Genomic DNA, 26,459 nt, shown 5'->3' with positions numbered 1-26,459 from the left:
TAATTCTGAAAATAGAACAAAGCTGGATCTTCACTCATGAAGTTTTCTTATGAAAACTAACAAAGAAAATTTATATATACAGCAGTATTCCACACATTTTTCTCAACTCTTTTAAAAAAAGCATTTATTTTGTAATTTGCAGAATGTGCCATAATTCAAACTGTTGCTTTGTTTAGTCTCCTTTAGCAATGCCTGCTCTTGATTAGATGGAAAGAGGGGATGTCCATTAGGACAGGAAAGCATGTTCAGCTGATGCATTCAGTTTATGCCATTATAGACAAACTTTTAAGATACTATTGCTAGGTGACAAGTGTCTACAAACAGGGACAGACCAGACAGAAGCTACTGAACAGGTTGACTAGGCTGCTATCTCTGAATTTATAAAGAGCGGCAAAAAAAAAAAAAAAAAAAAAAAAAAAAAGAAACAAAATGGCATCACTTTTTAAGCCTGAAGTTGAGAGGTGATGGACAGCACACTTGGAACTTTATTTAGAAGCTCTCTCCTGCTACAATTTAGGTCATGTTAAATTAGGACACAGAGCAATACACATTTTATTGAGAGGGGAATTGGGGACTATCTTGGTAACCTGCATAGCATTTTACATTTGTTGAAAACCCTTTTATTTTCTTAGTGTCTGGGCAGCTGTATTATCACTGTACAGTTGAAGACATTAAGTCCACAACTGGTCCACGGGCATCCAACATGTAGTTTAGCTCTGGTATCTTGAACTCAGGGTTATTTACATTTTACTTAGCTGTTTTAGCTTATTATTACAAGAATTAAATAATATAAAATAACTATCCATACTGCAGACCTTTTAAGACCTATCAATCATGTAACTCTGATTCCAAAATTCAGTGATATTAGATTTACACAAAAGAATAATCAAATGCAATTCATATACCTGAGTAGTCCTAAATGGATTATCCCTTAAATTTGAAGGGCTTTGTAAGGGTGACTGGTCTGAAGCACCAATAACATTTAATCCTTTTTTCTTTTCCCTCAGGCACGCTTGTTGATGTCTTCTTATTCTTTCCATTTGCTCTTCCACCGTCATCCTAGGTCGAGTACTTTCAGCCAAACAGAGCTGTTCCACCGCACTTCTTGGTCTTTCCTTCAATGTAAAAATGAACATATCAATACATAGATGAAAACTTTTGAAAAGTATGATGGAATAAAAAATTTTGTAAAGTGCATTTATTTATTTTGTTTTCAAAATCACAAGAAGAGGTTCTGAGTGTCATTCAGATATCACCAGAAAGGCACATGAAATTGCTACTTAATCCTTAACTGGTAATTGGTGAGGTATGGTCAATGACAGAAAGAAAAAGTGAGAAGATATATAAGGGAGGAGAGAGAAAAGAGGAACAAAAAGTTTTTTTTTTTTGTCTTAAAAAAAAAAAAGTATATGGGCCAGGAGCGGTGGCTCACACCTGTAATCCCAGCACTTTGGGAGCCTGAGGTGGGTGGACTGCTTTAGCCCAGGAGTTTGAGACCAGCCTGGGCAACGTGGTGAAAATCCATCTCTACCAAAAATACAAAAATTACCCAGGCAGGTGTGGTGGTATACACCTATAGTCCTAGCTACTTGGGAGGCTGAGGTAGAAGGATGGTTTGAGCCCAGGAGGTGGAGGTTGCAGTGAGCTGAGATCATGCTATTGCACTCCAGAATGGATGACAGAACCAGACCCCATCTCAAACAAACAAACAAACCCCCATAATTCAGTTCCAGAAAATCTGGGTAAAACAAAAAACACCACCATGCCCACCATAAAAGAGCAGGGCAGGCTGGGTGCAGTGGCTCATGCCTATAATCCCAGCACTTTGGGAGGCTGAGGCAGGTGGATCACTTGAGGTCAGGAGTTCAAGACCAGCCTGGCCAACATGGCGAAAACCCGTCTCTACAAAAGTACAAAAAAAATTAGCCAGGCATGGTGGCTCATGCCAGTAGTCCCAGCTACTCGGGAGGCTGAGGTGGGAGAATCGCTTGAACCCGGGAGGCAGAGGTTGCAGTGAACTGAGATTGTGCCAGCCTGGGCAATGAGTGAAAGTCTGTCTCAAAAAAAAAAAAAAAAAAAAAAAAAATACACACACACACACACACACACACACACACACACACACACACACACACAAAGAATATGGTAGCTCTGGAGTAAGCCAGTCCCATGACCCTGAAACGGAAAGCTGCATAAAACTCAAACGAGGAGAAAAGCAGGGGCACGTGTCTAAATATTACAGATTTCTTTTATTTTGATGAAAATGTAATGTTTTAAGTTATACATTTACCGTGAAAAGACAAATAGAGCAAACACCCCTAGATATTTTCTTTCTTATCAGTAATAAGACTATGAAAACACTTATTTTCTATAAATCAGTCATATTTGAAAATGCTTAATGAAGTATACATATACATACACACATACCTATATATATACATACACACACATATATACACACACATATACATACAGTTGTTCCTTGAACAACACAGGATTGAGCTGCAGAAGTCCATTTATATGAGGATTGTTTTCAATAAAGGTTACACTGAGTGTGCCTGCCTCTCCTTCTATTTCTACCTCTTTTGCCTCTGCCACTCCTGAGACAGTTAAGAACAACTCCATTGCTGGGCATGGCGGCTCACACCTGTAATCCCAGCACTTTCGGAGGCTGAGGCCGGCAGATCATTACGAGGTCAGGAGTTAGAGACCAGCCTGGCCAACATGGTGAAACCCTTTGTCCACTAAAAATATAGAAATTAGCCGGGCATGGTGGCAGGCGCCTGTAGTTCCAACTATTTGGGAGGCTGAGGCAAGAGAATCATTTGAACCCGGGAGGCAGAGGTTGCAGTAAGCCGAGATCGCGCCACTGCACTCCAGCCTGGGTAACAGGGAGACACTCCGTCTCCAAAAAAACAAAGAAACCCCCCCAAAAAAAACAACTCCCTCTTCTTCCATCTAGTCAATGTGAAGATGATGAGGACGAAGATCTTTATGATGAACTATTTCCACTTAATAAATGGTAAAATATATTTTCCCTTGTGATTTTAACTTTATTTATTTATTTTTTGAGACAGGCTGTCGCTCTGTTGCCCAGGTTGGGGTGCAGTGGGGCAATCATGGCTCACCTCACCCTCCCGGGCTCAAATCTCTTGAGTAGGTGAGACCATAGGTACTGGCCACTATGCCTGGCTAATTTTTTTTGGTAAGTTTTGTAGAGATGGGGTCTCCTTATGTTGCTCAGGCTAGTCTTGAATTCCTGGGCTCAAGCAATCCTCCAGACCTGGCCTCCCAAAGTGCTGGAATTATAGGTATGAGCTACTATGACTGGCCTAAACCTGCTAGTATCTTTCTGCTTGATTTTATATTTGTGTTTTTGTTTTTTTTGAGACAGAGTTTCACACTCTCTTGCCCAGGCTGGAGTACAGTGGTGCAATCTCAACTCACTGTGACCTCTGCCTCCTGGGTTCAACTGATTCTTATGCCTCAGCCTCCTGAGTAGCTGAGACTACAGGCGCCTGCCACCACGCTTACCTGATTTTTGGATTTTTAGTAGAGACAGGGTTTTACCATGTCGGCCAGGCTGGTCTTGAACTCCTGACTTCAAATGATCTGCCTGCCTGCCTCGGCCTCTCAAAGTGCTGGGATTACAGGTGTGAGCTACAGCACCTGGCCTCTGCTTGATTTTTTTTTTTTTTTTTGAGACGGAGTCTTGCTCTGTCACCCAGGCTGGAGTGCAGTGGCCGGATCTCAGCTCACTGCAAGCTCCGCCTCCCGGGTTTACGCCATTCTCCTGCCTCAGCCTCCCGAGTAGCTGGGACTACAGGCGCCCGCCACCTCGCCCGGCTATTTTTTTGTATTTTTTAGTAGAGACGGGGTTTCACCGTGTTAGCCAGGATCGTCTCTCGATCTCCTGACCTCGTGATCCGCCCGTCTCGGCCTCCCAAAGTGCTGGGATTACAGGCTTGAGCCACCGCGCCCGGCCCTCTGCTTGATTTTAAAATGCACTTTTTGTAGTCCTTTTTCTGTAGACTTGTTATTTTAGCTTTACCATTTCCAATGAAATCTTCCAATCTGTAAAAAATGCCTAACTCTCTGAACAAACAATAGTATTTCAGAATCATGACCATTAATGTTAATGCTGATACCTTATCTTTATTCCATGATAATTATTTCTATGGATCTTTATAATTTCGTACTAACTGAAAACATTACATTTCTTATATATAAATGCAGCCGAGTTTTTTGGCATATACTTTGTCGCTGTGCTTTAATATCTTTGAAGAATAGCTAGCCTGGGCAAGAGTGAGACCCCGTCACTACTAATACAAAAGAAAAAAAAATGAGCCAAGTATGGTGGTACATACTTATTGTCCCAGCTAGCCCGGAGGCTGGGGTGAGAGGATCCCTTGAGTCCAGGAGTTGGAGGCTGCAGTGAGCTATGATCATGCCACTGCACTTCAGCCCAGGAAACAGAGTGAAACCCTATCCATTAAAAAAAAAAAAAAAAAAAAAAAAAAGACTAGCCATATATCTTATATGTAGTACCTTTCAGTCTTGTCTTATAGCTTCAAATTATCTCATACCAAATAGGTAGAGTATTTACAAAGATAAAAAGTGGAAGTATTTTTGCAGCCCGAATTTCTAGAGGATACTTGAAGAAAAGGAGTTAAGTATTCTCAGCATTTTCCAAAGAACAAACAAGACTGGTTTAGAGTTCGAATTAAATGAATCTCAGATGAAAATGTAAAATATAGGACTTATTTTCCAATCCCAACTCACATTTCTCAGAGTAACCAGAGGATTGGCAAACTCTAAAGCTATTAATACCATAGCTAAAAGGCCCTGCAACCTCATGATAGCTAGAAAATCCGTTAACTTTTGGGTGGCCACAGGACACATCTATACCTGTCATCGAGAAAATTCTTAGAGGCATCGAGGAGTGTAGCACAGTGATTAGAGAATAGATTCCACAAATCGTGGACTATGACTATGCTCCACGTCTAGGCTGATCAAAAGAAACTTAAATTAGGTATTGACTAGGTCTGTCCTCTGACGTGCTAATATAAACGAAATTTTAAGAATAACTAAGATTACTAAGTTTTTCTTCGAGTATGCAAAAATAATTTTGATAAGACACTGAAAATGAAAACATGTAAAAAAGCAATAAATAGGTCTGAGAATCTTTCTAGACATTAATTTCCAGTTAAATACCGTTCTTAGATCCATCATCTTCTTTGTTTTCCTCAAGGTTACATATGAAGCTATTGTCGAAGATTCGGGTGTTGGTGATTTTGTTCTTGGAGGGACTACTCCAACAGGAAAGTGGGAACCTAAAAATTAAAACAGCAGTAAGTTCTACAAAACATCTTTTTTCCAGCATTGCTTTCTTTTAACTTACTTAATTTCTCACACTTTTTCAAATCAGAAAGCAAATTTATTTAAAAAGAGTCAGGCTGGGTGTGGTGACTCACGCCTGTAATCCCAGCACTTTGGGAGGCTGAGGCAGGCGGATCACCGGAAGCCAGGAGTTCGAGACCAGCTTAGCCAACATGGTGAAATGCTGTCTCTACTATAAAAAATACAAAAATTAGCCAGGCATGGTGTCAGGTGCCTGTAATCCCAGCAACTCAGGAGGCTGAGGCAGGAGAATTGCTCGAACCTAGGAGGTGCAGGTTGCAGTGAGCTGAGATCGTGCCCTTGCACTCCAGCCTGGGTGACAGAGAGGACTCTGCCTCATAAATAAATAAATAAATAAATAAATAAAAAATAAAAAGAGTCAAAGTCAGTCAATGATACCACCAGATAAATTTAGGGTTACATTTAAAAATAAAATTCTGTTCATGGCTGTAATCCTAGCATTTTGGGAGGCTGAGGCGGGAGGATCACTTGAGCTCAGGATTTTCATATCAGCCTGGGTAATATAGTGAGACCCTGCCTCCACAAAAATTGAAAAGAAAAAAAAAAAATTAGGTGGGTGTGGAGGTGCACACCTATAGTCCCAGCTACTCAGGAGGCTGAGGTGAGAGGATCACTGCAGAGGTTGCAGTGAGCTGAGACTGCATCATTGCACTCCAGCCTGGGCAACAAAGCAAGTAAGAACTTGTCTCCTTAAAACAAAAAAAAGAAAAAAGATAAGAAAAAATAGTACAGATTAACTGATGATATTTTTAAGAACATTAACTATAAAATGCCCTCTTTTGGTCAGGTGCCGTGGCTCATTGCCTATAATCCTAGCACTTTGGGAGGCTGAGATGGGAGGATCACTTCAGGCCAGGAGTTTGAGACCAGCCTGCTCAGACAGACCCATCTCTATTACACACACACACAAGCCTTCTTTGTCATCCTGATACATCTCTATCATCATCCTAACATGTTAGTTCAACCTAAATGTCCTTAATTTCTGCTTGGCTTTTAAAAATCATACAATATTGCCTCAAAGCATCCACGAACAATGTTAACAATAGCTAACTATAGGTGATCATTTTCACTTTCTCTTCTGTATTTTTCTTTTTTTTTTGAGATGGAATCTTGCTCTGTTGCCCAGGCTGGAGTGCAAATGGCACGACCTTGACTCACTGCAACCTCTGCCTACTGGGCTCAAGCGATCCTCCCACCTCAGCCTCCTGAGTAGGAGGGACTACTGGCATGCACTACCACGCCTGGTTAATTTATTTTTTTGTAGAGACAGGATCTTGCCACGTTGCCCAGGCTGGTCTTGAACTCCTGGGCTCAAGCAATCTTCTTGCCTCGGCTTCCCAAAGTGCTGGGATTACAAGCACGTGCCGCTAGGCCCAACTAGTCTTTTTTATTTTTTTATTTTTTGAGATGGAGTTTCGTTCTTGTTGCCCAGGTTGGAGTGCAATGGCACGATCTCGGCTCACTGTAATTTCTGCTTCCTGCGTTCAAGCGATTCTCCTGCCTCAGCCTCCTGAGTAACTGGGATTACGGGCATGCGCCACCACGCCTGGCTAATTTTGTATTTTTAGTAGAGACAGGGTTTCACCATGTTGGTCAGGCTGGTCTGGAACTCCTGACCTCAGGTGATCTGCCTGTCTTGGCCTCCCAAAGTGTTGGGATTACAGGTGGAAGCCACCGCGCCCGGCCTCGGCCAATCTTTTAAAGTGAAGCATTCAGTCCAATTATATTTGTTGTAATTGCCAATGTATTTAGATTTATTTGTAACAATGTATTTTTTTGCTTTGCATCTTCTCCAGTTTCTTTTCTTTTTTGGATTATCTTTCTCTCCTTCGAGAGTCTTGCTGTGTTGTTCAGGCTGAAGTGTAAGTGGTACGATCACAGCTCTCTGCAGCCTCGACAATTTCTTTTATCCTATACCCTAGCATGCATACTTAAACTTAAGAAAGTCTAAAGTTAATCAAGATCATTACCATGATTCAGAACAAAAGAAAGATGTTAAAGCATATTAATATTAATAAGCTTCCTCCTCATTTATATGCTATTGTTGTCAAATAGTTGTATGCTTTAAAAAAACCAGATACATTTTTACTTTATAAAACAGAGATGAGGTCTGGTTATGTTTACCAGGCTGGTCTTGAACTCCTGGGATCAAGCAATCCATCTGCTTTGGCCTCCCAAAGTGCTGAGATTACAGGTATGAGCCATTGCTCCCAGTCCATTTAAAGTCCTTGTTGTGGCCAGGTGTGGTGGCTCGTGCCTATAATCCCAACACTCTGGGAGGCTGAGGAAGGCAGATTGCTTGAGCCTAGGAGTTTGAGACAAGCCTGGGCAACATGGTGAAACCCTGTCTCTACAATAAATACAAAAATTAGCCAGGTGTGGTGGCACACGTGTGTAGTCTCAGCTACTTGGCAGCCTGAGGATGGAGGCTACAGTGAGCCATGATCGCACCACTGTACTCCAGCCTGGGCTGACAGTGAGATCCTGTCTCAAAAAAAAAAAAAAAAAAAAAAAAAGGAAAAGAAGAAAAAAAGACTTTGAATAAGGAGACAGGATTAGGATGACAGAGAAAAGGTGTATAAATATTAAATTTTCAAGATGCCAGTATTTTTAAATTAAAAAATGGCATTAGATAACCTAGAAAAATATTCCAACTATGAAAAAAGCTATGTGAACATTACTACCACTTCGGTGCTCTTTTTTTTTTTTTGAGACGGAGTCATTGTCCAGGCTGGAGTGCAGTGGCATGATCTTGACTCACTGCAACCTCCGCCTCCTGGTTCAAGCGGTTCTCCTGCCCCAGCCTCCTGAGTAGCTGGGATTACAAGTGCCTGCCACCACACCTGGCTAATTTTTCTATTTTTAGTAAAGATGGGGTTTTGCCATGTTGGCCATGCTGGTCTTGAACTCCTGACCTTGTGGTCCGCCCGCCTCGGCCTCCCAAAATGCTGGGATTATGGGCATGAGCCACTGTGCCTGGCTTCACTTAGGTGTTTTTCTTTCTTTCTTTTTTTTTTTTTGAGATGGAGTCTCGCTCTGTCACCCAGGCCAGATCTCAGCTCACTGCAAGCTCCGCCTCCCGGGTTTATGCCATTCTCCTGCCTCAGCCTCTGGAGTAGCTGGGACTACAGGCGCCCGCCACCTTGCCCGGCTAGATTTTGTATTTTTTAGTGGAGACGGGGTTTCACCGTGTTAGCCAGGATGGTCTCGATCTCCTGACCTTGTGATCCTCCCATCTCGGCCTCCCAAAGTGCTGGGATTACAGGCTTGAGTGCCCGGCCTCACTTAGGTGTTTTTCAAACTTTACTTAGTAAAGTTTGTAGCAGACTACAAAAATCAGTCCAGTGGGTTATGATAAGCATTTATTTTTCTAAAAAGTTTTACATTTTGTCACACTTGCATTATCTCTGCATAAATACATACACACTCTTTTTGGTGAATCTTTTAAAAGTGGCACATGCTTTTGTCCTAAGTGTTTCAGAATTCACATACTACATTCTACTACATAACCACAACATCACGATCACACTACTAGCTAATATCTAGAACATGTTTAAATTTCCATAATTGTCCTACTTTAGATATTCTTCTTTTAAACCATGGTCCAATCAAGTTTCAAACACTGCGATGTATCTATCCATTATTTTTGTGTGTGTGTGATGGAGTCTCACTCTGTCACCCAGGATGGAGTGCAATGGCACGATCTTGGCTCACTGCAACCTCCGCCTCCCGGGTTCAAGTGATTCTCCTGCCTCAGCCTCCTGAGTAGCTGGGACTACAGGTGTGTGTTACCCATGTGCGGCTAATTTTTTGTATTTTTAGTAGAGACAGGGTTCTTTTCTTTTTTTTTTTTGAGATGAAGTCTTACTCTGTCGCCCAGGCTGGAGTGCAGTAGCATGATCTCTGCTCACTGCAACCTCCGCCTCCCTGGTTCAAGCGATTCTCCTGCCTCAGCCTCCTGAGTAGCTGGGATTACAGGCGCAAGTAACCATGCCCAGCTAATTTTCTATTTTTAGTAGAGATGGGGTTTCATCATGTTGGTCAGGCTGGTCTTGAACTCCTGACCTCATGATCCGCCCGCCTTGGCCTCCCAAAGTGCTGGGATTATAGGCACAAGCCACCATGCCCAGCCAAACTTTTGTACTTAGTAGAGATGGGGTTTCACTATGTTGGCCAGACTGGCAGAGTTTCCATTTCCTGGGAGAGTTTTTTGTTTTTTTTTTCTGTTTCTGGTTGTTGTTGCTGTTGTTGTTGACCTCCTGACCTCAGGTGACCTGCCTGCCTCGGCCTCCCAAAGTGCTGGGACTGCAGGCGTGAGCCACCACACCCAGCCTATCTATCTTTTTAATCTAGGACAGTTCTCTCTCTACTCTTTTCTTTATGCAATTGCCTTCTAGAAAAATGACCAGCATTAAGAAAAAAATCAGAGTATACTTTACAGAAATATTATTTCAGAATTTACTTTGTAGAAATTGTGTAAAAATTTGTTTCAGCCATCAATGCCTTACGCATAATTTTAAACACACACACAGAAAAGACCCTGTCCAGGTGTGGTGGCACATGCTTGTAATCCTGAGGTGGAAGGACTGCTTGATCCTCTGAGTTCAAGACCAGCTTGGGCAACACAGCAACACCTTGTCTCTACAAATACTTAAAAAATTAGTTGGGTATGGTGGTGTGGGCCTGTGGTCCCAGCTACTTGGAAGGCTGAAGTGGGAGGATCACCGAGTCTGGGAGGTCAAGGTTACAGTGAGCCATGTTTGCTCCAGTACAGCAGCTCAGGTGACAGAGCGAGGAGACCCAATCACAAACAACAACAACAATAACAAGAACCACCACCACCACAACAACCAGAAACAGAAAACAACATCAACATCACCAGAAACAGAAAACAACAACAACAAGAACCACCACCACCACCACAACCAGAAACAGAAAACATCGACATCACCAGAAACAGAAAACAACAACAACAACAACAAAACTCTCCCAAGAAATGGAAAACTTTAAAGTTTGACATAAACTCATTTCTCAGTAAAACCTAATCTTATGTGATGTCTTTTATTTTTATTTATTTGAGATGAAGTCTCGCTCTGTTGTCCAGGTTGGAGTGCAGTGGTGTGATCTCGGCTCATTGTAGCCTCCACCTCCTGGGTTCCAGCGATTCTCCTGCCTCAGCCTCCTGGGTAGCTGGGATTACAGGCACCTGCCACCACGCCCAGCTAATGCTTTTATTTTTAGCATTTATTTATGCCACTTGGAATGAATATTGTAGAAATAGTGTTTAAAAAAAGGGTGCTGCCTCATACCTAGCTGAGATGACATATATCATTTATGGGCCATTTTATCTTTCAATATCTGAAAATTTCTTAATTTAGAAACTCATCAGAGTCCAAAGGTTTCAGATAAAGGGTTGGACTCATATGAGTCAACATGTAAATGGAATTTACTGCTATTTTAGCAGCAAATTGTCTTCAAAAACAAAAAAACAAGAGGTAAAACATATTACAAATGCTGACTGACCTTTAACAACTGAAGTTTCTATCTCTGAAACAGGTTCTGATTTTTCTTCTCCATTAGATTCATCAACTTCTGCCACTGTTGTTAACTCTGGTTCACTCTTGTAGAGTCTATAATCTGGACCCTTGAAAGGAAGACATGTAATTACTCCAAAAAACTGCTAACAGTTCTTTTAAAATGTTTACTGCTAAAGACACAAATCAAACTCTAAAAATTAGTAGCCCTAGTGAGCCATCTGGGATATAACACAAATAATACCTACGTCACAACTACATGGAAAGAAGAAATTTGAGAAATTTTAAAGTGGCAAAACTTTGTTTTAATATTAAGAATATTTCTGGCTGGGCGCAGTGGCTCACACCTGTAATCCCAGCACTTTGGGAGGCCAAGGTGGGGGTATCACCTGAGGCCAGGAGTTTGAGACCAGCCCAGTCAACATGGTGAAACCCTGTCTCTACCAAAAATACAAAATTAGCTGGTCATGGTGGTGTGTGCCTATAATCCCAGCCATTCCGAAGGCTGAGGCAGGAGAATCACTTGAACCCAGGAGGTGGAGCTTGCAGTGAGCCAAGATTGCTCCACTGCACTCCAGCCTGGGCAAGAGTAAGACTCTGTCTCAAAAAAAAAAAAAAAAAAAAAAAAAAGAGTATTTCTGTTTCTGTTTCTCTTAGGGACAAGTCACATTTTTACCATGGAATAATTGAGGGCTAAAAATAACTATATTAATTCAATAAATTTTCATTCACAAGGTGGTATAAGTAAGGCTCATCCCAGCACTAAAATTCCTGTCACAGACATGTTGTTGTTCTCAAATTAGCTCAATTCTTATTTCCTTATTCTCTTTGCTTATTATATCCTACATTATTTGCTTAACCCTAAACGTATTTCCCATTTTTAGGGGTCACATCTCTCCTTAGCAACATCCACATCTTTGAGTAGTTTTCCTAGACCAAAACGCCCACATCCCAGCTCCTTTACCATTCCTAGTAACGGTCTTTTCCTTATCCCTTCTTTCTGATCTGAAGGTATAATTTTGCCTCCAATACCCTGAAATGGTATATCTAAAATATGGCTGCTTCATCATGGCCAAAGATACCACTTTATGAAAATATGAAAAATGCTATGAAATTATAAAATATTAAAATTATAAAAATATTAAAAATGAGAATAGCAAAACCAAAACAGGAAAGACACAAATGATGAAGTTATATATAAATAAAAAACTGTGGGCTAAAAATGAGGTTATAAAGGTTATAATAAAAAAAAGTTTGAATGTAAAATACATTAATTTTCAAAAATGAGAGGACAGGTATGATTGGTTATTCTGTGGCTATTCCAGCCACTTACACAGTGAGATCCATTTCTTGGATATCCTTGAACTTGATACATCTTCTTTTCTTCAGGCAGATGAACTGGGCCCCTGCTATAACAGAGCAAGGAGCTGCTATCACTGGGCAGAGGGGGGATTATGGGAGGCTGCTCTGTAAAGTCATAGGACCAAGGAAGTGGAGGACGAGGTGGGACTACTTCCTCTTCCTAAAGATTGTAGAACAGTCACCTTATTTAGATAAGCAGATTGAATTAAGCATATCTAAATTCTTTGCAATGGTATATTAACTTAAATTTACTTTAAGATACTAAAAGGGACACTGCCAAGCCAAAAGTCTAATAATGAAAAGTAAAATCAAAAATTTTTATCATAGCCAATAATTGGAATTTAACATATAATTACATCTGATTCTTTCCCGTAACATATAGGTTAGCTTCACACTGAAGCTCAACATTGAAAGAGATTACTATTTAAAACTAATTACTGGGTTTCATTTTAAAACTAGAAGGAAAGAACTGATTTTAAAATCCTATTCTTATATATTCACAATTTATCTATTTATTTATTTGGTAGAGATGGGGTCTCGCTATATTGCAGTGATTTGATCATACATAGCTCATTGCACCCTTGAACTCCTGGGCTCAAGGGACCCTCCTGGCTCAGCCTCCCAAGTAGCTGGGACCAACAGGAACACCATGTCTGGCTAATTTTTTAATGTTTTATAGAGATGGGGGTCTTGCTCTGTTTACCAGGCTGGTCTCAAACTCCTGGACTCAATACATCCTCCTGCCTTGGCCTCCAAAGGTGCTGGGATTACAGGCATGAGCCACTGTATCTGGCCCCCCAATTTTTAAGAGAAGAAAAGAAAAGTTATCTCTTTGACTGGCTTTTATACAAAATTAAAAATAATAGATTCTTTTGGTTAGGTTGACAGTATCTCTTTGTAGTTGTAATTTCTTTATGCTATGCATGACACACAGCCAACTTATCTATCAATCATCCTATAAATTTTACATAGTATAAGAAACAATGATAAGTATTCAAACATTACTTAGATTAGAAAAAGTATGACAATGTTAAAATTCTAACATAGATAAAAAGCAGAGATTCCATTTTTTTGCATTAAAAAGGGAAGAAAAATAATGTATTAGAAGCACCAAATTACTGATCCAATAAAATTTCAAGATTAAAACAATATCTGTTCAATATATTTAAAAAATATTTTTGTTATTAAGATTAGAGAAGACAATTACTTCTAGTTCATGTCTTAAGCATTAAAAGTAATTTATAATTAGAAAAACAATCCAAACTTACCTCACTTTTGTACTTAACTGTTGAGAAAGGCTTTGATCCTACCATACCTAGAAATATTAGAAAACGTAACTATATTAAACATATCTTTCTAATACTATAGAAAAAAGAACAATTTCTTTTGTTGTTTTGAAATGAAGTCTTGTCCTGTTGACCAAGTTGGAGTGTAGTGGTGTGATCTCGGCTCACTGCAACCTCCGCCTCCTAGGTTCAAGCAATTCTTGTGCCTCAGCCTCTTGCAGCTGGGACTACAGGTGTGCGCCACCACGCCCAACTGATTTTTTTATTTTTAGTAGAGATGGGGTTTCACCATGTTGGTCAGGCTGGTCTTAAACTCCTGACCTTAAGTGATTCACCTGCCTCGGCCTCTGAAAGTGCTGGGATTACAGGCATGAGCCACCACGTCCAGCCAAAAAAAGAACAACTTCATTTCATGTATTTTATTTTTATTCTTATTTATTTATTTATTTATTTATTTGAGACAGAGTCTTGCTCTGTTGCCCAGGCTAGAGTGCAATGGCAAGATCTCGGCTCACTGCAACCTCTGCCTGCCAGGTTCAAGCGGTTCTTCTGTCTCAGCCTCCCGAGTAGCTGGGACTATAGGTGCATGCCACCATGCCTGACTAATTTTTGTATTTTTAGTAGAGATAGGGTTTCACCACATTGACCAGGCTGGTCTTGAACTCTTGACCTCATGATCTGCCCGTCTCTGCCTCCCAAAGTACTGGGATTAGAGGCGTGAGCCACCACGCCAGGCCTTTTTTTTTTTTTTTTTTTTTTTAATTGTTTTTCACTCTGTTGCCCAGGTTGGAGTGCAGTGGCATGACCTCAGCTTACTGCAACCTCCACTTCCCAGGTTCAAGTGATTCTCCTGCCTCAGCCTTCGAAGTAGCTGGGACTACAGGTGTGTACCACCACATCTGGCCAATTTTTTTTTTTTTTTAGTAGAGTCAGGGTTTTGTCATGTTGGCCAGGCTGGTCTTGAACTCCTGACCTCAAGTGATCCACCTGCCTCAGCCTCCCAAAGTGCTGGGATTACAGGCATGAGCCATCGCGCCTGGCCCATTTCACATATTTTAAATGAAGTCTTCAGTTTCTAATCATTCACTTATTGTTTTCAGAATTGGAAACCAATTACATTAAGAAAGCAACAAATATTTAAACAAGAGTATGGGCAAGTGGGTTTTCTCAGACATTACTGGTATTAACATAATTTAATCCTTCAGGAGGGCAATTTGGCTGCAGCTATCAAAATGGAAAATGTGTGCTTATTTCTCACCTTTTGAAATCTACTAAGCACTAACATAGGTGTTTAGTTGTATATATTAATAATGTTCATTACGGCATGGCTTATGACAGCAAAAATAAAAAACTCTGGAAACAACATACATTATCCATCAATATGGAAATGGATAAATAAATTATAGTTCCCTTATACAATGGATTCTTATATTATACTGTATCGTTACGGAGAAAAAAGCAAATTATTGAAAAATAGATATAGGAAGATCCCAGTTCTTGTGGGGATAAAACTTCTAAAGTGTAAACATTGTGGGTATTAATAATTATACTCACAAGACAGTAATTAGTTTTGTTTAGGTGTGGTTGACAGAGCTTTCGCTTTTTACTTTATAAACCTGTGCTCTGATAAGAGTGCCTGTTCAGAAAAGTGCATTAAAATAACAAAAGAAACTCAATTATATGTATCATTCCATTTAGACATTCAGTCATGTGCCATATACCAATGTTTTGGTCAGCAACAGACTACATATACGGCAGTGGTCCCATATGATTATAATGCAACTGAGAAATAACTTTTTTTTTTTTTTTTTTTTTTGAGACAGTCTCCCTCTGTTGCCCATGCTGGAATACAGTGGCATGATCTTGGCTCACTGCAACCTCCACCTCCCGGGTTCAAGTGATTCTCCTATCTAAGCTTTTTTTTTTTTTTTGAGACGGAGTCTTGCTGTGTCCCCCAGGCTGGAGTGCAGTGGCGCGATCTCGGCTCACTGCAAGCTTCGCCTCCCGGGTTCACGCCATTCTCCTGCCTCAGCCTCCTGAGTAGCTGGGACTACAGGCGCCCACTACCGTGCCCAGCTAATTTTTTGTATTTTTAGTAGAGACGGGGTTTCACCGTGGTCTTGATCTCCTAACCTTGTGATCCACCCGCCTCGGCCTCCCAAAGTGCTGGGATTACAGGCGTGAGCCACCGCGCCCTGCCTGTATCTAAGCTTTCTGAGTATTTGGGACTACAGGCATGCACCACCATGCTTGGCTAATTTTTTTTTTTTTTATTTTTAGTAGAGACAGGGTCTCACCACGTTGGCCAAGCTGGTCTTGAACTCCTGACCTCAGGTGATCTGCCCACCTCAGCCTCCCGAAGTGATGGGATTACAGGCGCGAGCCACTGCACCCAGCCAGAGGTGAGAAATATCTATTGCCTAGTTGTTGCCCTCATGTCATAGTATAACACATTACCTTTTCTGTTTGGATATACAAATAACATTGTGTTAGAACTGTCTACAGTATTCAGTACAGTCACATGCTGTGCAGGTTTGCAACCTGGGAGCAATAAGCTATACTACATAGCCTAGGTGCGTAGTAGGCCATACAACTAGGTTTGTTTCAGTACACTCTGATTGCACAACACAATCACCTAACAATGCATTTCTCAGAACATAATCTGTCACCAAGTGACACATGACTGTAACACTGTGGTCAGTCACAAAATAAAATGCAAAGCTAATTTACCTATTTCTGTAGTACCTCTTTGCTGCTTGTGTTTACTCAGCCCTTCCATGACATCTTGAATTCGCCAAAGTTCTTTCTGAATCTGTGCACGCTGAATTCCTGCTGATTCCGTCTATCAGTAAAAATGGATAGACCACATATAAGAAAGAAAATCATTTACTGAAGTTAAATGATTATATATTAATTATATAAATTCTATTTTAAAAATGCAAATTGCAGTGAATTAAGTGTTATGAATATTTAATATGACTGATGTGACTCTCCCAATTTTGCAATTCCAGTGGCAAATATAAAAGACTGAGCAGAGAAAGAAAAATATTTAATTTTCATACTTAAATATACTATTTTAAATCTTTCCAATAAGCTTTGTCTTGCATTATTTATGATCCCAGGAAGGCATATTGATTAAAAGGGACCAAAAATGGAAAATACAGAGAGAATGGAAACAGAGCAGAAACAAACCCCAAAAGAAAAAATAATTTCTGGGAGGGGAAAACATGGCGGGGTATTGGGGAACAGGTGAGAAATGGAAGGTATACTAACTTCCTAGGTTCTAGAACATAAAAACAACAACAAAGGGACAACTAACAAAATATATCAAGATGAGTTTTGACTGACAGAGTTTAAATGTATTTGTTTTTTTTTTTTTGAGACGGAGTCTTGCTCTGTCGCCCAGGCTGGAGTGCAGTGGCAAGCTCTCAGTTCACTGCAGCCTCTGCCTCCTGAGTAGCTGCGATTAGAGGCGAATGCCATAATTTTTGTATTTTGTACAATGGCACAATCTCAGCTCACTGCAACCTCCACCTCCCAGGTTCAAGTGATTGCCCTGTCTCAGTCTCCCGAGTAGCTGGGATTAGACATGCGCCACCACACCCGGCTAATTTTCTATTTTTAGTAGAGACGGGGTTTCACCATGTTGACCAGGCTGGTCTTGAATTCCTGACCTCAGGTGATCCGCTCACCTCGGCCTCCCAAAGTGCTGAGATTACAGGCATGAACCACCACGCCCAGACAATTTTCTTACTTTTAATATTCCATATCATGCCCTCAGGTTAAATACAGTAACTAACTGAAACCAAAATAAGATTACATTGGTTTTCTCTGAGATTCTATTAGAATTCTATGACTCTTATTCATAAATTGGGTAATAATAACACCATTCTATAATAATAAACACCATTCTAGGAATGTAACTTTATTTTTAAAAATAGGCAATGAGATACAAAAACTGTCACATTGCCCAGAACAGTATTTTTTCACTGAGTATCAGTTATTAATGACTATAGATAATAGAATACAATCAGTATTGCATCAATATGCTAAAAAAGTCCTCTAAGGGGGTAGAAATATGTTTTCAGCCAGGCACAGTGGCTCACATCTATAATCCCAGCACTTTGGGAGGTTGAGGTGGGCAGATTGCTTGAGCTCAGGAGTTCAAGACCTCCCTGGGCAACACAGAAAAACCCCATCTCTACCAAAAATACAAAAACTTAGCTGGACGGGGTGGTGTACGTCTGTGGTCCCAGCTACTTGGGAGGCTGAGGTGAGAGAATCACTTGGGCCTGGGGGAAGAGGTTGCAATGAGCTGAGATTGTGCCACTGTCCTCCAGCCTAGGTGACAGAGTGAGACTCCGTCACGGGGGGGGGAAAAAAAAGAAATATGTACCCGGTGAAACCCCATCTCTACTAAAAAATACAAAAAACTAGCCGGGCGAGGTGGCGGGCGCCTGTAGTCCCAGCTCGAGTGGGGAGGCTGAGGCAGGAGAATGGCGTGAACCCGGGAGGCGGAGCTTACAGTGAGCCGAGATCCGGCCACTGCACCCAGCCTGGGCAACAGAGCGAGACTCCGTCTCAAAAAAAAAAAAAAGAAATATGTTTTCAAAGTCTTCCAAGCACTTGGGGGTTGATCAAAAGATTAAACAAATTAAAAGAAAATGAAAAAGAAAAAACTCAAGCAAAAAGTTCTATAAGCCTAAAGACTATGAATTAATGCTGCTTCAAAAAGGCACTACATAACCGAAGTTATCTAGTTTTCCAAGCTACAGCCTGGAAGCATCAAAAAATTAAAAAAAAGAAAGTACCCATACAAGAGCCAAACACAATGATTGCCAAGCCAATCCCAGAGATGTAAATACTGACACAGAGGATGGGAAGATCACTATAAATAAATCCTTGCGCATCTATATACAACATGTATTACTTTTATAAAATTTAAAAGATATATGCTCATTGCAACCTCTGCCTCCTGGGTTCAAGCAATACTGCCTCAGCCTCCCAAGCAGCTGGAATTACAGGTGTGTGACACTATGCCCAGCTATTTTTCTTTGTATTTTAGTAGAGATGAGGTTTCGTCATGTTGGCCAGGCTGGTCTCGAACTCTTGACCTCAAGTGATCTGTCTGACTTGGACTCCCAAAGTGCTGGGATTTCAGGCATACACCACTGTGCTTGGCCAACTTTGAACTATTTTTCAAACACTTGTTAGTAATTTGAATTTTCCTATGATTAGTTACTCATGTTCTTTGTATCTTTTTCTAATGGACTATTTCTCCAAATCAAAAAAAAAAAAAAAAAAACAAAACTTCCTTGCAAATCTAGATAGTTATCCCTTGTTGAATTTCTGAGGTCAAACATATATCCTCCCAGTAGGTCATCTTTTTACTTTGTCTATGTTGCCTTCATTGAGGGTAAATCTTTAACTTTGATAAAGCCAAATGTTGTTCAACAATTCCCTCTCTTTCTCTCTCTGCTTTGTGGATATTCATGGTCTGCTGTTAAACTCTCTATTCTGTTCCATTGGTCTATTTTTTTCCTGTACCATGTTTAACACTATGGTTTTGCATTATGTTTCCTTGTTTATTTATTTAACAAACACTTATATAGTGTGCTTTATATGCCTGGTTTTATTCTACATGCTGCAAAAATACAAACATATTTATCCTCATAATAACCTAGTAGGAGTAGGTATTAGTTTATTTTATAGTTGCAGAAACTGAGACCCAGAGTTGTTATGTAACTGGTCGAAGGCTGTATATGCAATGTCACCATTCATAGAGTATGACTTTTAGTTCTTTTATTTTTTTAAAAATTTTTTAACTACTTGTGGTCTTTATTATACCTTAAAAATATCAGAACCATTTAAGAAATTTCTTTAGAAAATTCTACTGGAAATTTGGTTGGAATAAAATTGCATTATGGGAAGAATTTTCATTGTGATGATGTTAAATCAGACCATCCATGAATATAGTATACCAATTACACTTCTCCATTAATTCAGGTCTTCTCTTATATCCTATAATAAGGTTAAATTTTCATAATAAATATATTTTTTGGTAGGTTAAATCTGGGATTGGCAAATTTCTGTGGCCTGCAGCCTCTTTTGGTATGGCCTGTGAGTTAAGAACAAATTTTACATTTTTAAGAAGTTATAGCTGGGCACGGTGGCTCATGTCTGTAATCCCAGCACTTTGGGAGGCTGAGGCGGGCAGATCACCTGAGGTCAGGCGTTCAAGACCAGCCTGGCTAACATGGTGAAACCTTGTCTCTACTAAAAATACAAAAATTAGCCAGGTGTGGTGGCACTTGCCTGTAATCCTAGCTGCTAGGAAGGCTGAGGCAGGAGAATCACTTGAACCCGAGAGGTGGAGGTTGCAGTGAGCAGAGATCACGTCACTGCACACCAGCCTGGGCGACAAGAGTGAAACTCCATCTCAAAAAAAAAAAAAAAAAAAAAAAAAAAAAAAAAAAAGTTGTAAAAAAACAAAAAACATTAAATATGTGACAGTGACACATTTGACCTTTACAGAAAGTTTGCTGACCTCTAGTTACATCTTAGGTATTTATAGCTATTTTTCTAGTGTATTTAGTATCTCATTTATGTAGCTGATTTCTTTCTTCTTTTTTTTTTTGAGATGGACTTTTGCCCATCGCTCAGGCTGGAGCGCACTGGCACGATCTCGGATCACTGCAACCTCTGCCTCCCAGGTTCAGGTGATTCTCCTGCCACAGCCTCCCAAGTAGCTGGGACTACAGGCGCCTGCAGCTGGTTATCGTAGCCGATTACTGACAGTGTTACTTCAGTGTCCGATACAGAAGTCCCAGCCACACGTGGCCATTTAAATTTAGATAAACTGGGCTTGGTGACTCATGACTGTAATCCCAGCACTTTGTGTTTTTTTTTTGAGACAGAGTCTCCCGTTGTCGCCCAGGCTGGCATACAGTTGTGTGATCTCCACTCCACTGCAACCTCTGCCTCCCAGGTTCAAGCGATTCTCCTGCCTCAGCCTTAAGTAGCCAGGATGACAGGTGCCCAGCTAATTTTTGTATTTTTAATAGAGGTGGGATTTCACCGCGTTGGCCAGGCTGGTCTCAAACTTCTGGCCTCAACTGATCCTCCCACCATGGCCTCCCAAAGTGCTGGGATTATAGGCATGAGCCATTGTGCCCAGCTGATGATCCCAGCACTTTGGAAGGCTGAGGTAGGAGGATCACTTGGACCCAGGAGCTCAAGGTTTCACCTAGGATCATGCTACTGCACTCCAGCCTGGGTGACAGAACAAAACCCTGACTCAATAAATAAGTAAATAAATTTAGATAGTTAACATAAAAACAACTGAAAGTTCAGTTTTAGTTGTATAGTAACAATAGTCACATTTCATATGCCCAACAACTACTTGTGGCCAGTACTACGCTGGACAGCCCAGATAGAGGGCAGCTGAATTTCTGATTCAACCTTATTAATTTTTTTTTTTTTTTTTGAGATGGAGCTTCACCCTTGTTGCCCAGGCTGGAGTACAATGGTGCGATCTCAGCTCCCTGCAACCTCCACCTTCCAGGTTCAAGCAATTCTCCTGCCTCAGCCTCCCGAGTAGCTGGGATTACAGGTGCTTGCCACCAAACTCAGCTCATTTTGTATTTTTAGTAGAGATGGGGTTTCACAATCTTGGCCAGGCTAGTTTTGAGGTCCTGACCTTGTCATCCTGGCTAATTTTATAATTTTTTAGTAGAGATGGGGTTTCGCCATACTGGTCAGGCTGGTTGGTCTCAAACTTAACTAATCTTTTATTCATTGTCTGTTAAGTCCACGCATTTCCAACTAAAAGGATCAAATTTACATTGGTCATAAGCATGAAATAAGTTTTATTATTTTCTTAAACATATATTATCTGCATTCCTCAGAGAAACATTTTAAGATAAGTATTATTTCTTTTTCTTTCATTTTTTTTTTTTTTTGAGATAGAGTCTCGCTATGCTGCCCAGGCTGGAGTGCAGTCATGGGATCTCAGCTCACTGCAACCTCCACCTCCTGGGTTCAAGTGATTCTCCTGCCTCAGCCTCCTAAGTAGCTGGGATTACAGATGCCTGCCACTACATCTAATTTTTGTATTTATAGTAGAGACAAGGTTTCACCATGTTGGCCAGGCTGGTCTCGAACTCCTGACCTCAGGTGATCCACCCACCTCAGCCTCCAAAAGTGCTGGGACTATAGGTGTGAGCCACCATGCCCGGCCAAGTATTATTATTTCTATTTTATAGATAAGAAAACTAACCCTTGGAACTAGGTGTCAGATCTATTTGCTTATTAACTAGATTCTTTATAGCAAATGGTGCTGTATCTTCCCCTATTCCAATAATATGTCAGTGAAGTCAACAGGCCAAATGTAATTTCACAAAATGAGAGACATTTAATATAGAAAGGATTAGAATAATTTTATTAAAAAGATGAAATATTGGCTGGGCGCAGGGGCTCAAGCCTGTAATCCCAGCACTTTGGGAGGCCGACGCAGGTGGATCACCTGAGGTCAGGAGTTTGAGACCAGCCTGACCAACACAGAGAAACTCCGTCTCTACTAAAAAAAAAAGAAATACAAAATTAGCTTGGCTTGGTGGTACATGCCTGTGATCCCAGCTACTTGGGAGGCTGAGGCAGGAGAATCGCTTGAACCCGGGAGGCAGAGGTTGCAGTGAGCTGAGATTGCGCCACTGCTCTCCAGCCTGGGCAACAAGAGCAAAACTCCATCTCAAAAAAAAAAAAAAAAAATATATATATATATATATATATACACACACACACACACACATATAAAAATATTCATTATTTGATAAATCCATATAATTCAACATCTCAATACCAAGTGACACAGATGGACTTGTGAAAGGATATGAAACCATGTTTTTAGGAACTGCAGAGCTGAGACTGCTAGGAGCACAGAACACTCCGGGGCTCACCATGTGCCCAACAGAACAAAGAACTCTTAAACAAGTGGGGATGGTCTACTTTGTGAGATAGTAAGATTCCTGTCATTAAAAGTATTCAAATCCAGGTCTCAGGTAGCCAATAATGTAAAAACTGTTAAGGGTATGCAGAAATCTAACAAGGTGGATTGTATAGTACCAGTAAAAACAGTTAAAACAATATAAAGAATATTATATTTCTGTACCTGAACTTCACCAAGGTGATCTAGCTGCTCTTGCATCTGGTTCCTGGTAACAGTTACATCGTATTCTAACTTATCATATTCTCTCCATGCTCGTTCCAATTCCTAAAACCAAAAAGCGTTAATTACTTTAATGGGGAAAATGTGCTTTTACGGTGTTATCACTCCAATTGTAACTTTCTAGATTTTAGAAAGTCGCATAGTTTTTTACTTAGCAAAACAGGAATTTTTATAACCATTTTTGTCCCTTTTTAAAACTCAATTCAACAAAAATTTACTAGGCAACCTAAGTATTACTGTGCTGCTGTTTATTTCCTAAAATGCAGAAGTGGCATAAATAAAACATTTTCTTATCTGTCTTCATTAAAAGTTCTCCATCAATGAAAATACTTTGTATTTTAGCACATTGGAATTTCAATAACATCAGAGGCTTGACATGACTTTACTTACAATAAGCTTATAGTAATACAGTAAAGCAAATGAATTTAGCTAGCTATTTAAACAATTCAGTGAATCCCATCTGTGAAGACTCAATATAGACCCTATTATCCATCTGTACTTTTCTCCTTTGGAAAAAAATCACCCCCAAACCATAATATCACAGAGAAGACTTTGATGTTTGGTCTTTAACAGCTTGTCATTTGTTGAATATAGAATAATTCTAGAGGTGCTTAAAAATACATCATCTGCTGGGCGCAGTGGCTCACGTCTGTAACCTCAGCACTTTGGGAGGCTGACGGAAGCAGATCACTTGAGTTCAGTAGTTCGAGACCACCCTGGCCAACATGGTGAAACCCTGTCTCTACTGAAAACACAAAATTAGCTGGGCCTGATGACTTGTGCTTGTGGTCCTAGCTACTTGGGAGGCTGAGGAGGGAGAATCGTTTGAACCCAGGAAGCAGAGGTTGCAGTGAGCCGAGATTGCGCCTTGGGAGGCTGAGGCGGGCAGATCACGAGGTCAGGAGTTTGAAACCACCTGACCAACATAATGAAACCCTGTCTCTACTAAAAATACAAAAAAAATTAGCCTGTAATCCCAGCTGCTTAGGAGGCTAAGGCAGGAGAACTGTTTGAACGTGGGAGGCGGAGGTTGCAGTGAGCTGAGATTGCGCCATTGCACTCCACCCTGGGTGACAGTGCGAGACTCTGACTCAATAAATAAATAAATAAAGTAAAAGGGGAAAAAAAAAGAGCTATTTTATTTTGTATATTCTGTAACTAGTTTAAAATAACTTCAGGAAATTTAGGTGATTGGCTGGGTGTGGCAGCTCTCACATGTAATCCCAGCACTTTGGGAGGTTGAGGCAGGTGGATCACTTGAGCCCAGGAGTTCGAGACCAGCCTGGGCAACATAGAGAGACCCCATCTCTACGAAAAAATACAAAAATTTTCCAGGTGTGGTGGTGCTTGCCTGTGGTCCCAGCTACTTGGGGTAGGCCTGAGGTGGGAGGATCGCTTGAGCCCAGGAGGCCAAGGTTGCAGTAAGCCAAAATTGTGCCACTGCACTCCAGCCTGGGTGACAGATGAAGACCATGTCTCCAAAAAGAAAAGAAAAGAAAAAAAAAAAATGAAGCTATCTTGCCAGTCGTTTTTTTAAAATTAAAAAAAATCTTAGGCAAAGAAAAATTATTCAAACTGTACTGGGAAAAGAGATGTGTGCCACCATCCCTATGCCCGGCTAATATTTTGTGTATGTATGTATGCATGTGTCTGTGTATACACACACACACACACACACATATATATATACACATACACACATACATACCTATACACAATATTTTGTGTATATACACACACATATATATACACACATATATACACACACACATATATATACACATACACACATACATACCTATACACAATATTTTGTGTATATACACACACATATATATACACACATATATATACACACACACATATATACACACACACACACACACACATATATATGTATTTTGGTAGAGACAGGATTTTGCCATGTTGCCCAGGTTGGTCTCTAACTGCTGGGCTCAAGAGATTCCATCAGCCTTGGCCTGTCAAAGTGCTGAGATTACAGGTGTGAGCCACCATACCTGGTCAGCAAATTCTTTTTACATGAATAAATATGAAAATTAATTTCCTTTAACAAAAATTAATTCTAGCCATGTTTTAATTTGCGTGCACTACAAAAACTGCAAATTTAAATAGTGGGTCTTTGAAGGCTTTAGGGAGGATATATAAAGACAATGGATCCAATGACAGCCCAGTGGCTAAGAGGGTATTACAGGCTAACACCTATTCTCCCTTGTGGAAATGCCAGAGTTTAGGGCAGGCTTAACTGCACTGCAGAGGCATTTAAGCATAAGAACATTTCAGGATGGTAGGAATCCCTCTCTTTCTTAAAGAAACATGAAAAATACAGATTGAGAGCTAGACATTACTTTATCAATATTTTAGAAGTGAAGTGGCACAGTATACTTTCAATTTTCCTAACCTGGAGATCCTGCCACTGAACTGGTTCAAGTCCTATAATCCTGCTAGGCCTACCTGTTTCTGTCTTTACCTCAGCTCCTCAAACATGATTACCAGGTGGGCAGGAACACAAGACAACAGAGGACAGCAAGCAAAGGGCAGCAATGGCACAACACATTTCCTCCCAAAATCTGGTATTTCATTCAAGAATTTACTAGATTATATGAATACCATGCTAATAATCTTTAAATGTGACCTTACTTACTTCTTGTCAAGAAGCTAATATAGCAAGATAATTTAAAAGGGCTAATAATTTCCAAATATACAATTACCTTAAAATCCCAAGTACTTGCCAAAAATAGTGCTTCAATAAAAAGCAGAGAATGCCAGGCCATACAGTTAAAAGAATAAATGAAGGCTGGGTGTGGTGGCTTACGCTTGTAATCTCAGCATTTTGGGATGCTGAGGCAGGAGGATCATGAAGTCAGGTGGTCAAGACCAGCCTGTTAAACATAGTGAAGCCCCATCTCTACTAAAAATACAAAAAAATTATCTGGGCGTGGTGGTGGGCGCCTGTAGTCCCAGTTACTTGGGAGGCTGAAGCAGGAGAATCGCTTGAACCTTGGAGGTGGAGGCTGCAGTGAGCCGAGACGGTGCCACCGCACTCCAGCTCGGGCGACAGCGTGAGACTCCGTTTCAAACAAACAAACAAACAAACAAACAAACAAACAAAAAAAGAGAATGAATGAACTCTTTTTTTTTTTGAGACAGAGTCTTGTGCTGTCGCCTAGGCTGGAGTGCAGTGGCATGATCTTGGCTCACTGCAACCTCTGCCTCCCGGGTTCAAGTGATTCTTCTGCACTGGCCTTTCGAGTAGCTGGGATACTCAGGACTACAGGTGCGCACCACTATGCCTGGATAATTTTTTTGTATTTTTAGTAGAGACGAGGTTTCACCGTGTTAGCCAGGATGATCACGATCTCTTGACCTCATGATCTGCACACCTCAGCCTCCCAAAGTGCTGGGATTACAGCCATGAGCCACCCGTGGCCAGCCTTCTTATTTTTTTTGAGACGGAGTTTCACTCTTCTTGCCTAGGCTGGAGTGTAATGGTGCAACCTAGGCTCACCACAACCTCTGCCTCCCGGGTTCAAGCGACTCTCCTGCCTCAGGCTCCCGAGTAGCTGGGATTACAGGCATGTGCCACCACGCCCAGCTAATTTTTGTATTTTT

General features: G+C 40.7%; 1 protein-coding gene across 10 annotated transcripts in view; it reads right to left on the bottom strand.

Moving 5' to 3' along the window:
• Positions 1 to 26,459, bottom strand: part of PLEKHA5 (pleckstrin homology domain containing A5) — a 248,976-nt gene that overhangs the window by 14,778 nt on the left and 207,739 nt on the right. For 4 of the 10 annotated variants that reach the window (XM_028829301.2, XM_077953135.1, XM_077953137.1 and 1 more), the window contains 6 exons: positions 22,773 to 22,874; positions 16,334 to 16,445; positions 13,586 to 13,632; positions 10,945 to 11,065; positions 5,215 to 5,333; positions 906 to 1,115 (listed from right to left, as the gene is read on the bottom strand). In XM_028829301.2, coding sequence (XP_028685134.1) covers positions 906 to 1,115; positions 5,215 to 5,333; positions 10,945 to 11,065; positions 13,586 to 13,632; positions 16,334 to 16,445; positions 22,773 to 22,874 — 711 coding nt within the window. Of the gene's footprint in view, positions 1 to 905; positions 1,116 to 5,214; positions 5,334 to 10,944; positions 11,066 to 12,288; positions 12,478 to 13,585; positions 13,633 to 16,333; positions 16,446 to 22,772; positions 22,875 to 26,459 lie in introns of all 10 variants that reach the window. The other 6 variants (XM_028829293.2, XM_028829288.2, XM_028829302.2 and 3 more) reach the window with 2 other exon arrangements.

Source organism: Macaca mulatta, chromosome 11 (assembly GCF_049350105.2).
Source record: "Macaca mulatta isolate MMU2019108-1 chromosome 11, T2T-MMU8v2.0, whole genome shotgun sequence".
Lineage (NCBI taxonomy): Eukaryota > Metazoa > Chordata > Mammalia > Primates > Cercopithecidae > Macaca > Macaca mulatta.
The sequence above is the reverse complement of the archived record's forward strand: the minus strand, read 5'-3'. Positions and strand labels throughout refer to the sequence as shown.